Genomic DNA, 14014 nt, shown 5'->3' with positions numbered 1-14014 from the left:
CCTCTGCCTGAAAGTTATACAATTACACAAGAGAACCCTCCCACTCCACCCAACATGACAAAGTCGTCTGATATGAGAGATTTGACTAACAGACAATAATCGACTCATCATGACTGGAGTCAAGTCCCAAGTTCATAACTCCCAAGTCCGAGTCAAGTCTTAGGTCACAAGTTATCAAAACAATGACGTGAGTCGACCCGAGTCCAAGTCGACAAATTACTTGATTCCCTATATCTAGTACTAGATAGTTTCTACCGATATCTTAGTTCAGGATGTCATCCACTCTAACACATAACCCTTTTCAGGCTTCCTCACAGGTTCTGAATAAGGTTAAGGTCAGGGGATGATTGTAGCCACGCCATGAGTTTTTCTCCCATTAAACCAGAGCATCTGAAATTTCCATAGTATGTTTGCAGAGTGAGATGATTTCTTGTTTTGCATGAGAAGGATTTTATTGCGGAAGGTTCTCCTTTTGATAAAATGGCATGAAATGGTCGCTTGGGCTGTCCACGTATAATGCAAAGGTATTTTTGGCTAAGCCTAAAGGAGCTTCCCTTCTTCCTCTCAATAAAAACAGTGGTCTAAAAAGACAGGATAAACCACTTGGGCAAAAAATTCCTCAGAAAAACGAAAACTCAAATGTTTACATTTTTGGGATCCCATATGTATCATAATACTGTACACAGTGTAAATCTCAGAGTGAAGAACAAAAAAAGTGGAAAAAGCTCCTTTTCACAATCGCTTGTGGGACAAGGCTCAACCCGCAGAAGATGCATGAGCCCTCACACAACAGAACCTGATACTTGAAGAACGTGACAAGGTATTAAAAACAAAGGGACAAGGGCCAGGCAAAAGCTTATTTTAATGATCACTTAATATGTTTTTGCCACCACAAACCCAGCCACCTTCAACAAACCATCGCCAATGCAATCTGGAATGTGTAAACAAAAGCTCTCCACTCTTTCAAGGCTGCTACTTGGCTTTTTCTATGCCTACAACTAAACACTGAATGTGTCAAATGATCATTTTTGGGTTCCTGGCAGACAAACAACAGACTCACAGTAAGGCTGATGTAAAAGAAGGCAGTTGGATGTTGTCTTGTGTTGGGTTATCAAGAAACTGCCAGAGGAGCAAGAACTTGTTAATTGCACAGTGGAGGCTGTGCCAGCGACACTGTCAGAGAAGGCAATATAAAGTAGAGAATTATGATGACATTTTCAGGTCTGCCAGCTTTAATATGAGCTCATGTGGGTGTAACTGTGCTTGTCTACCTCGCAACAATTTAAGCTCTTTGGAACTTTATGTTTCTTTAACCCGATGTGGACAGTTTGTATTAATTTGTTGCCCTTATTGTAATTAAATCATGCAGTAAAATATTTACCTGTGAGAGAGTGAGGCGACTGCCGGCTCGTTTGTGGTATTTATTGGGGCTCTCAAACTGGAGTTCCTCCCACCGAATCCTCCACAGCATTCCGGCCAGCTCTTTCTCCAACTTTAGTTTCCTATGTAAGGGGAAATGTGCAATTGTGGTAAAACCAGCAAAGGGCTAACAGTGTCACTAAGAACAGAGGGGGAAAAAACTCATCTCAAGTGTGTTGGCTTTGTATCCTTGTAAATTTAGAGACCACAATAAAAATAAAAATAAAAAGAATGTTTTTTTTGGTCATTAGCCTAACCCTAACCCTTATTTGTAATTTCCCGTCTTTTTCGGACTATAATTCGCAGTTTTTTTTCATAGTTTGGCCGGTGGTGCGACTTATTCTCCAGAGCGCCTTATATGTGAAATTATTAACACATTATTACACCCATCCATCCATTTTCCGAGTTGCTTATTGGTTATTTTCAGACTGACGACCGTAAGAGGGTAGTCTAGGCCCGTGTATCTGATTTTTTGTTTGATTATCATGTTTTTATGCAAAGTTGGCAAAATGTTTAATGGCAACATTGAGGATGAATCCTTTGGCATACTCCCCATCTGTGAATGTAGACACACAGCAGAACCCTCCATCTCCACAAAGGCTGTCCATTCTTGTTGAAAACTTCGGTACTCCACATATTTGTTTCCATAATTAGTTGTTCCGACACGATCGGCGTTCAACCCGAAGCCTGTGGACTACCCTACTAAGACAAACCTTCTCTGCGTCATTTGCGTTTCCCGCACAACAGAAATCGGATGTACAACATGTCATTATGAGAGCTCTACGAGCCGTTATGCAACCACCAAAAGAGCCAGGTATGGGTCGCGAGCCATATATTTCCGACCCCTATCAGTGTGGGAGCAGTGGATGACGGCTGGGGAGCACAGCTTCCGGGTGAATTTGCCATACAACATTCTGGGAATTAATTGGATGGCTCGACAAAGTATGGGCTTCCGTGACAACCAAAACCATCCTGTAAGGACTCAAAAAGATTGGAATAGGCTAATTGTAACTGCAACTGACGATGAGTCTGACGTAAGCGATGTAGAAGAGGAAGCGTCTTCTATCAGTGGAGTTGGCGGACACTGATAGAAGTGACACTGAGGGTGAAGATTTCATTGGATTTTAGTTACCCGACATTTGGAGTGACACGGATGGTTTTGGTAAACTTCTTAGTATGTTTATCCTATAGTTACCGGAATAATATGTTATGTTAACATACCAGGCACGTTCTCAGTTGTGTCATGTAACGTAACCATAACGTTCAGCCTGTTGTTGCCTCTGTTCTATTTTTATTTTAAATTGTTCGTCATTTAAATTTTAAATGACATCTGTTCTTGGTGTTGGATTTTATTAAATAAATTTCCCCCAAAAATGTGACTTATACTCCAGTGCGATTATTATTCCTTCTTTTTATGTATTTTATGGCTAGTGCGACTTGTACTGCAGAGCGACGTATAGTCCGGAAAATACTATACCAAAGGCTCATGGTAGATCTTACACAGAAAGAATAGTCAATAGTTTGTAAGAAAAGACTCACAAACTTTGAAGCATGGATGTCATTAGCAGGATGACCTCGCATTGCTATTGGAGGATTGGAATGCTAGCTTTGTAAAAGCGTAACACAATAAATCTTGGGCATGCTGTAGGTTACGTTTGTCTTACTTTTTTTTATACAGTATTCCTCTCCACTTACAACATGGCTACTATTAATTTGCGGTTTTAGAATGTAATTTATCTATTGTACCGTACTTGACTTCACAAGTGCGTTTCATAATTGCCATAGCATGCACAAAATAGTGATGTTTTTGAATATTGAGAAAATTATTTTGGTTATTGTTCTCATTTGAGTGTATACGTTTCCTAATCTTCATTGAAGGAAGGTCCCCAATTTAAACTAGAAGTCTCATTCCATCAAAACAAAAAAAAAAGAAAGTCACAAAATGTATGACAACTAAAATCATGATAATCTCGTCTGATTTTACTCACAGATTGATTTTACTCAGTGTGAAATTTGGGCCCGTTTAGTTGAACACCAAATTGACAATCACAAGAAGCACTGACTTATTCTATTTTATGAATGACATGAATGAGGTGGTTGGACAAACAGGTTCAGGTTCATCTTCTGCCATCTGAATTTAACAGTGTGTATTTGTTCTACCTGTCACTGTACGTCACCGGCATGGATAGCTGTACAAAGATATATTTGGAGCTAATTTCTGACAAATTTGGCAAAAAAGTGGATCTTTTGCTGGAGCACCCTTTAGGATCTCTTATAACACCCAAAGGTACCATGACACTGTGGTTGGTAACTACTGGTTTATAAGAGTGTTTACGTTGTTACGCCTGTACATTTAACTGGTAAAAATATTCCCTCACCTGCCTTGACTTAAATATGAATTTAAGTGATAGCCCATTTTTAATCAGTCAAGTTCATTGACATCTAACTCTTTTGTCCATATCTTTATAAAAATTGCTTTCTGCACCGATGCAGACATGTTGGAACAGGAAGTGAACATCTCCAAACTTTTCCCACAAAGTTGGAAATGCTCAAAGTGAAGGACTCTGAATGCTTCGGCGTAACAAGAGATCTTGTACAATCAAACAGTTTGGGGATTACCCAACGTAGCCCTGTTCCAACATGCGTATGCACCAGTGCACAAAGCAAGGTCCATAAAGACATGGATGAAAAAAATTGGTAACTTGATCAGCCAGTACATAATCCTGGTCTCAACCTGAAAGAACACCTTTGATTTAATTTCGAGTGGCTGGTGAGCCTAGCTTACTTGTCCAACATCAGTGCGTGACCTCACAAATGTTCTTCTCACCCACAACCCCACCGAGGGTAAACACTTGAATGACAGTTGTTAAAATGTGCAGAAAATTGCATGAACATTTAATAAAGGTTTCATTATGGCGACAGTCTGACATTGGAATGGATTAATTCAATTGAAATTTTCTATGGGACAAATAAAAAGATCAGGATAATTAAATTAGTCTTTGGCTGTTTAAAAGACTGACCGCATTTGACAGCTTACCCTAACTAGATGACTTATTTCTTAAGAATTGTGACAGGTCTAAATGTTATTTTTAAGCATCCATCTGGCAAACGTGGAGCACCACAGAGGTGAAGCAGCTTTCCAGTGATTAGTCCAGAGCCTTCCACCTTCTTCTTTTGTATGTGTGTCTGTTTGTCTTTCGACAGACAGACACACAGACAGAATCCTTTTCACTCAGAAAAATGACAAACGAGCAGAGCCCACACATTCCGACACTGTCTAAAAGGTGTAAAACACTTCCAGATGGCTACAGGGAATTATTGCAGCGCTTGCATATTGTGTTCTAGCTTCTCTCCAACCTTTATTTTTTTTCCTTCATAATTTTTTTCCAGGGCACACTGCACTGTTAGACACTCTCGAAATCGTCCGTTCTCTGATGAGTGTTTGTTTCTACAAATACTGCAGACGTTCCCTATGTGCATCCATTTTGAGGATAGGAAACACCATCAAACCAGTGGTGCACCCCTAACCTACCACAGCAAAAAAAAAAAAAAAAGTTCTATTTAAAGACCCTCGTTCAGAGACCTCTGGCAACCCGTGTTGCAAACTGTGGTGCTCCACAGTGGGCCTATTGTTTCATAAGTCCCATATGTGAATACCTCTGCTGGACCAGCACCCCCATTAAAACATCAGAGCCAGAGCAGCTCAGCTTAACATCCCCTAACACTGCTGCCACACTCTCTCCAAAATCAACGGAGAGAGGCCGTGTGGCCACCTTGTTGAGTCTCCGGGGTTATTTAACAGTTGCTCTTTCCAAAATATGTGTTTCTTTATTTTTGTTGTTTTGTTGTGAAAATAGCTTCCTCTCTTCAAAGGCCATTCGTGCATTTTGATCATCTGTTCTGTGAGAATCAACTTGAAATGTACAAAACATTTGTCTGTTTTCTAACACGAAGGAATGCAACAAATAAAGCATTTAATTCAGACAATTTGTTTTTATTAAATTGATTTGAAAAAAATCTCACTGTTGCATATATTTCACATGTGTTTTCATCAACAAATACCCATTTATCAAGTAGCCAAAATACACCATTATATAGTTCACAGTATAGAGAAATCTATTGTTAGCATTATTCCATATGGGCAGTCAAATCCCTAAATTGCATGACCCCAGCAATTAGACTTATCTGAGTATAAAATCTTTTTGTTACATTCATGAAAATACAAACAGCAGCATTGAATATTCAAAGGATAGAAATGATATACTGTAGTCTTCTCTATAGTCAAAGAAAATCAAAATATATGTGAAATAAATATTCTTTCTTTGTAATATAAGAAACTCTGGCTTATACTGGCTGATTAGAGAATAACTAAAATAAAGCATTTTTAGTGGTGATTTGTAGATCAAGTAGTGAAGACAGCAGCTTGTTGGTCTTGCATGATGGCGCTAGGCCACTGTGCTGTGCACCTCTGCGTCCATCAGCAAAGCTCCACTGGTGTCTGCAATAACAGGAAGCCACATGTTACCATTCGCCATGAAACATCTACAAGGGTCCAGAAATGGTGCTATTCCCTTCATACGAAAAGATTTCAGATCACTGTCTCAAGGCCCAGCACTGAATGGTCATAAATAGCATTTTATATGTCATTTACAGTACTGTGCAAAAGTCTTTGTTATTTTAGCTTTGTTATTTTACTCACCTTGTCCCCCACCCAAGTAATTTTTAATGTTGTAAAACAGTAAAAATGTAGGACAGGTACAGAAAATGACTATATAATCATATTTGGGTTCTATTCCATTGAGAGAGGCAGCTTCTCCTATTGCTCAAATAGTAACGGGAGATCAATACAGTACCTTGTAGTTTTCCTGAAAGATATAGCATCTGTTTGTGTTTGTACTCTCATCAAAAAAATAATTTCTTACGTTTTTAAATGTTTAAAGACAGCCGCTTCGGTTTAGTTACCCCTCCTTGCCTCTCATTCCTCAGTAGTTATCCGTGTTTCAGCACATTCATGCATTCCATCATTTCATGATATGAAACTGCATTACTGCAACTTTCGTGATTATCCGGCTCCTTTATTTATTTTTTATTTTATTTTATTAAATGTATTCCCACGTTTGTCACCACAAGTCTTTCTGACTATTTACGTACTCTCATTGTGAAGGAGAATTAAACGAGAACTGGATTGGTGGGCAACTAATAGGTAACGGGGGCTGGAAGGGGACATGGTTGAAAATCAAAAGAGAGGGCAATATTTTGAGGTTAAGATCATCCTCTGTTCTCATTCATTTCAACATAACGTTCATCTCTCACGCATATTATATTACATATAAGTAAAGCACACAACATATGTATGCTTTGTATTGGTGGTGACTGACCGTCACTCACTTAAAACGGGGAAATCCCGTGTCGGCATTCAGCTGAATTGAGTGAGTTGGTACCAACCACGAAGTGGGCAAGTACTTGAATACTGAGTATCCATCTAAAGTACAAACACATGGAAATCTGATTTTCCAGGCCTTATGCTGTTTATTGACTTTTGCATTCAATCGACAAATTCCATAGATGTCAAACTTAAACCATGTCACATACTCATTTTGACCTATGTTATGCATACAGCAGGAGAACAATTTGGATTTTGATGACATGGGATCATTAGGCAATATGATATAATGAACTAGAGATAGAAACATTTGATTTTTTACACTGGATTAGTCTCCATTGCAGACTTCTTGGTGCTTATCATTAATAACTGTCATGAGGAATGATTGCATTGATCATACATGTCCATGCTAGGGGCCCATGTATGTGTACGAGCAAGGCCAAAATACCCAAACCCACCTCATCGAATTGTACTGGGGTTAAGGAAGTGTACCACGTTTCCATTTAGCAGAGCTTCCTCACAATTGTCAGAAAAAAAACAGACTTCAAGTGCCAAGTATGGCAGTAGGAGCCCCTGAGCCTTTTGCACAGTACAGTACTACAGTATGTCATATTGTCACTTGTGGAACAGAGTGTAAAACTTTGGGTTAGAACCAAAAATGCACTCTGACACCCCCTTTTGGGATCCCATGAGAGACATTGATGTGTAATAATCAAGTTTAATGATTCAAATAAAAAAAAATTAAAAAGTATTCCAGAAGTAGAGGACATTTCACAACATTTACCGGCCAATAGTCCAGGTCAACTAGCTCATTAGAAAACCGCTCTGTGCTTGTTGAACTGTGCGCTGGAAAAACAAACAGAAGAGGTGAATGTTATTTTTTTCAAGAATAAAAAACAATATGCATCAAATGATCTGGTAAAAGCTTGAATTTGACCAACTCAAATGCAGATTTAGTGGATTTACCTGAGGTGGAAAGCTGCTCCTCCGTCTTTCTTCCACCATTCCTCTGATCAAAATCCATTCTGATTGGCTGGTGATTAACACTTGTTTGTGTTAATATTCGGTAGTGAAAACATGATCAAATTCAGAGTCTTATTAATATGTTGTAACCTTGGAGTACAAACTCATTTTATGCCTTCAAAAGTTAATTTGGTCAGTTCATCAACATCAGTTCATTTTCTATTATTTGAAAAAAATTCTACCAATACTTCTAATTGTTTTATTATTATTTTCCATGCTTAATTGTTTAAATCAGTGTGTTTCCTGGGTCCCTTTTTGATTCATAAGAAATTTTGCACTCCCTCCAAAAAGACATTTTTATATGAAAAGACATAAATACTGTGTAAATTCTGAGTCATTGCAATTTGTTTCACACATTGTAATTAATACAAACCACAGCATTTTTTTGTTTTTGTTTCGGGGCGGGGGAATAAAAGTGAGCTTCCGTAACCTGCAGGATGTGATAAGTGGAACTATTTTCAATCACCTTAACAGTGTAATTATGTTCAGTCTAACGGGTTTCTTTGAAAAAAATACACCTGTATATACAAATAATGTATAATCAACATTGCTATTTATGCATTTTTGAAAAATTATCCCTCTGCAAAACTTGGTTTTAAAACATGGATCGACTTTATGAGAGGGAAAAAAAACCCTCAGGGTCTCAGCACAAATGGCACTCTTAATCCCCACATCCTTTCAGTGACTGATGTGCAGCTGCTTCATGCTGCAGTTCTTATGAAATTATTTTATCGTTCATTCCCTCCCCCAACCCATCCTCCAATTTGGGAACCACTGGTTTTCAATAAACATGATTAAAATGTAATTAAAAAAAACTCTGTTATGTACCAATTTCATGAAACATAAATCACCCTCATGCATTTGCCATTCAACAACAACAAATAATAACAATAATAATAATAATACATCTACAGGAGAATATGAGTTTAATTTCCCCTTGGCAGACTGGTGTAACCTTCAATTCTTGATTGCTGTATCTGACAACTGACAAAAGGATTTTTTTAATGAGATATATTAAATCAATAAATAAATACAAATGTCTACCATGTAATGTGTTGTGACCCTAGTGAAGTTCTCATGGGACTTATACTCACTGACACTAATATTCAGTACAAATGGCCAATTCACTGAGCTGTATTGGCACATCACTGAGTCACATGAAGACAAACATGACACAAATTCACACCTATGGGCAATTCAATGTTAATGTGAGAGAGAGAGAGTGAGGATAAGTGGTATGGGTGATTGGATGTACTGTATGTGATATGCTCACAAATCAGAGCTTGACACGGAGCAGAAAGTGGAGGAAACCAAATTTTCTACTTTGGAGCTAACAGAATTCACTAGGTTTGTCGGTGAAATATTCCCATAGCAGGACTAACATCTTGTGCAGTCATTCTATCTTCTCTTAATTTCTCCTCTTCCATGTGTATGTTAGAGTAAAGGAGACTGGATGAGTGAAAAGATGGTTCACTCTGTTCATTGTGTTTTAAACAAACGCACAAAGGTGGTAAGACCCATGGGAAGAGTAAACCCTCTGGTCTATGCCATTAGACGAGGAAAATAAGCACGCATGCTGCACATGATGACATATAAAGTAGATAATAAATTTGGCTAACGGACATATTGCTGGGCACAAACAATGGATGGGATGTCGCAAATGGCCCACAAGCCGCAGTTTGGAGCACAGCTGTGAAACTCCACACAGGAAGAGATAGGAACCATAAACCTCAGAACTGTGAGGCAGACGTCATAACCAATTGCTCATTCCGCTGCCCATAGCTACTTTACTGGATCAAATTAGACATTAGGAAGTGAATAAAGTGGCTGATAAGTGTTGTAATGATCAATCCGTCCATATTCAATACCTTTCGTCCTCATTTGAGAGAAAGGTGAGCTAGTGCCTATCCCACCTGACCTTGGTCTATAAGGGGGTACACCCTGAACTCTTGGCTAGCCACAAAAGGCCCACCCAACAACAATTTAGTTGTTAATTAACCTACAGTGACTTGAAAAAGTATTTACCCCCTTCCTGATTTCAGTTTTTTTTTTTTTTTACATACCTGTATCACAGACAACGGTTTCAAATCAAACAAATTTTAATATCTCTCAGAGACAAACCAAGGAAATACAAAATGCAGTTTTCAAGTGATAATTCAGTTTATTAAGGCATAAAAAAATCTCAACCTTTCTGACAATATTCCCCCCACCCCCATTATACCAAAAGCCAAAAAGCCAAAAGAAAAGTACAAAAATATAATGAAATCCATCATTCTGGAGAGGCTTACAAAGCCATTTCCAAGGCTTTGGGGCTCCAGTGAACCACTGTCAGAGCCATTATCCACAAATGGAGAAAACTGGGAACAATGGCAAACCTTCCCAGGAGTGGACAACCAACTAAAATTACTCCAAGAGTGCGAAGACGACTCATCCAGGATGTCACAATAGAACCTTGAACAACATCTAAAGACCTGTAGGCCTCTCTCACCTCAGTTAAGACCAGTGTTCATGAATATACCAGAAGAAAGACTTGCCAAAAATGGCCTTCATGGGAGAGTTTCCAAGCAAAAACCCCTGCACTCAGCAAAGAATACAAAGCCTTGTCCCACATTTGCCCAAAAATATCTTGATGTTCCACAAGACTTAGGGAGAAACATTCTGTGGACTGATGAGTCAAACTGGAACTTTTTGGAAGGTGTGCGGGCCCATTACATCTGGCGTAAAAATGCCACAGCATTTAATAAAAAGAACATTACGCTACAAGTGAAGCATGACAGTGGTTTTGTGATGGTCTGCGGCTGCTTTGCTGCCCATCAGTTCGTGCCCTCAAACTCAAGTGCTCCTCCATCATGTAGCGGGACAACAATCTAAGCTATGCTAGCTTCTTCACCTCACAGTCCATATTACACTGTATATTCAAATATCACAACCTGTTTACTAGCAGTATCACTTTACTGGTCACCCAATCCCAGCCGGTTTCAAAAGTCTGCGTTTGTATCTAACTATAACAGTGATAGCAGCGATGAAGACAAGCCAAGTTTGAGAAATTTCACATGAAGGATTGTGCTTAGGATCAGGATTTTAGGTGTTGCATGATGGAATAAAGAATTCAATGTATTGTTTTTAACATTCCATTGTTTTGATAAATTGATGAAAGAAAACAATTTGTCATCTGCATAAGAGGTGTCAAACATTATTTTTTCTTTAATTATTAAGTACAACTTCCCATGGAAACTTTCCTGTTGTAACTACAGCTAGAACTACTGTTATGAATCAGAATTTATGATTTTGTTGTTGTTGTTTTGTATTGTGTTTGTTCAACCCTGACATTTAATTTATAATTGACTGCATCGATCATGAAATTTCTGGAGATTTTTATTTCAATAGAATTTTTACAATGACAAAAAAAAAGTATCAGTAAGTCACAAATGTCCTCTGTAAAAGAAATCATTCATATGTTCTCATTTTGTACATACTGTAGTTGGTTACACATCACCACCTAACTTCTACCTTTGAACTCATTGTCTTGAAAACAGATGTCATCAATCAGACAGATGTAATCAATCGGACAGATGTAGTCAATCAAACAGTCACACACACACACACACATATACTCATGTGATTTATGTGAATAAAAAGAAGCTGCAAGGGGACACGAGTTGGAGTTGGTTGGAAGCAGGGAGAAATCCTGTTGCTCCCCTTCCAGCAAGTAAAAGTTGAAGCCTTGTCTGTTCGCCTTCTTTTAATAGAGAGTCAAGCTTTTTAAACCTGACATTTGGTCCTTCGAGCTGGATCTCCAACACACCACCGCCCATCGAGGGAGAAGACATACCGAAGTCTGTCGACAGCCAGGAGCATTTAGCTGTTCCTGAAGAAAAGCCCTGGCGGGACGTGAATTCGTGGCCAGGCCGGTGCCAGAGTCTAATCTCCCCTTGGTGGACAGTTGATGGGATCACGAACGGCTGGTGTCCGGACAATGCGTGAACCGGTAAGTGAAGGCTACTCCGCCAGAAGGAGGTTTAAGGCTACTCCGCCAGAAGGAGGTTGAAGGCTACTCTGCCAGAAGGAGGTTGAAGGCTACTCTGCCAGAAGGAGGTTGAAGGCTACTCTGCCAGAAGGAGGTTGAAGGCTACTCTGCCAGAAGGAGGTTGAAGGCTACTCTGCCAGAAGGTTTCAAGGTACTCCGCCAGAAGGAGGTTTAACGCAACTCCGCCAGGAGGAGGTTTCAAGGCTACTTCCCCAGAAGGAGGTTTTAAGGTTACTCCACCTTTAAAGAGGGTATTTATAAGGATCCATAAATGTGTGAGTGGGTGAATGCGAGTGTGAATGCCATTAGATCCTTGTGGAATCATAGGTCATGGATGGAAATGATAATGATGCTAACAGAAGTCTGTATTCCGGTGAAGTACACAAGGTAGTGGATTAGGACTTAGGTCCTAAAAAGGACAAGTAGTCTCTAAGGGACAAATGTAGAAAAGCATAATGGTGAGCGGGAATAGTAAGTCTGGCCCAGAGGGGATGTAAACTTTATGACATAAGTATGTTTGTAAATTTGACCCGCAGGAAAAGCGTGTCAATGTCCGCAAGATGAAATTGCAAGAGATGGAGAAGGTCTTCTACCAGTTTGTGGACGCCGAGGAAGTGGGCCGTCACCTCAAGATGACACCCAAGACAGTTGACTGAAGCACAAAGGTAACTTCAACCAGCTGCTGCTCATGCCTAATAAGGGCAAGGAGGACACCCTGGCCAGATGTGAACACGAGGTGTTGCTGAGATGACTGCAGCTATTCATGCACCTCCGCCAAGACCTGGAGGGTGAGCAGCCTGATTTGCATGGTGATGAAGATGAAAAGACTGTTGTTTGGAAAAATACGAGCGATGGAGTGCAGGACAATGGCCTGACTCTAAATGGACAAGGACTCTGCACTGTCACCAGCACAGATGAAGATTATTTTCTGTGTTTGCCCTTATATGCCATGGGGCGTGAAAGACTACATGACTGTCCCAATCACCAGCGAGAGTTACATCTCTAGTCACGGCTTCCACTGTCAGTGGAAGCTTTGTCCTTACCTCGACATCAACCGTTCCCTTTCTCCTACATTTTTCCCGACTCCAGTACCAAGAACATCTACACCTGACTTGCTTGGGCTGCTGTGTACCCACACTTGATGGGTTCAGAAATGAGCAACGATGTTCACCCACTGTTTATTTATTATTATTATTATTATTATTACTATTCGTCCTGGTTCACCTCTGGACCTTGGTATGTTACGATGAAGTTCCTTGTATCCATAATTACTGTTCTGGGTTTGTCCTGCCTTTTCACGATGTGTATAATCGCACGTTTGAAATCTATGATGGTTCGAGCAAGGTCAAATGTTTTTGTGAACTATGCCCTTCTACAACAAGTAGACCGTGATTTTATGCAGCTACAGCCAAAAGGAAACTTTTGATGCCTTTTATACGCTCAAGTATAAATTATGAACTTTCTGAAAATGCAACAGCCTTCTGATGTCCCCACTCGTATTTCCAAAATGATAAACAGGAGGGAAATGTTAAAGAAATCATTCATATGTTCTCATTTTGTACGTACTGTAGTTGGTTACACTTCACCACCTAACTTCTACCTTTGAACTAATTGTTTTGAAAACAGATGTCATCAATCAGACAGATGTAGTCAATCAAACAGTCACACACACATATACACTCATCATGTGATTTATGTGAATAAAAAGAAGCTGCAAGGGGACACGAGTTAGAGTTGGTTGGAAGCAGGGAGAAGTCCTGTCGCTCCCCTTATAGCAAGTAAAACTCGAAGCCTTGTCTGTTCGCCTTCTTTTAATAGAGAGTCAAGCTTTTTAAACCTGACAACCTCTTTGCATGCTAGCCAGTTAAATTGTAAAATGATGAGACAACTGGATTGGCTTCTTAACAATGAAGCCTCAACCTGCATGAGCTCAGTGGGACTCTATCATTATTAAGGCAGACGTCACAATCTGTCTGAGATTTAGAGTGTCGGATAACCCGTTTTTGGCACAAGATCATTATGATGAACTAATTCAATTTTATGGGAGACTTCTGTGTGAAATGCCTAAACGACAGAAATACAGTCATAGAGGACATCAAATAGTACAGTATGTGTTCCTTCCTCTTGACACGTTCAGAAATACAAGAAGAAGTTGAGCTTTG

The 14014-nt window shown here is 39.5% G+C and overlaps 1 protein-coding gene across 5 annotated transcripts in view; it reads right to left on the bottom strand.

Moving 5' to 3' along the window:
• npr2 (natriuretic peptide receptor 2) overlaps positions 1–14014 on the bottom strand; it is a 77945-nt gene that overhangs the window by 35522 nt on the left and 28409 nt on the right. For all 5 annotated transcript variants that reach the window (XM_061847580.1, XM_061847579.1, XM_061847583.1 and 2 more), the window contains one exon: positions 1382–1502. In XM_061847580.1, the coding sequence (XP_061703564.1) occupies positions 1382–1502 (121 nt within the window). The remainder of the gene's footprint in view (positions 1–1381; positions 1503–14014) is intronic.

This window comes from Syngnathoides biaculeatus, chromosome 17, assembly GCF_019802595.1.
Source record: "Syngnathoides biaculeatus isolate LvHL_M chromosome 17, ASM1980259v1, whole genome shotgun sequence".
Classification (NCBI taxonomy): Eukaryota; Metazoa; Chordata; class Actinopteri; order Syngnathiformes; family Syngnathidae; genus Syngnathoides; species Syngnathoides biaculeatus.
The sequence above is the reverse complement of the archived record's forward strand: the minus strand, read 5'-3'. Positions and strand labels throughout refer to the sequence as shown.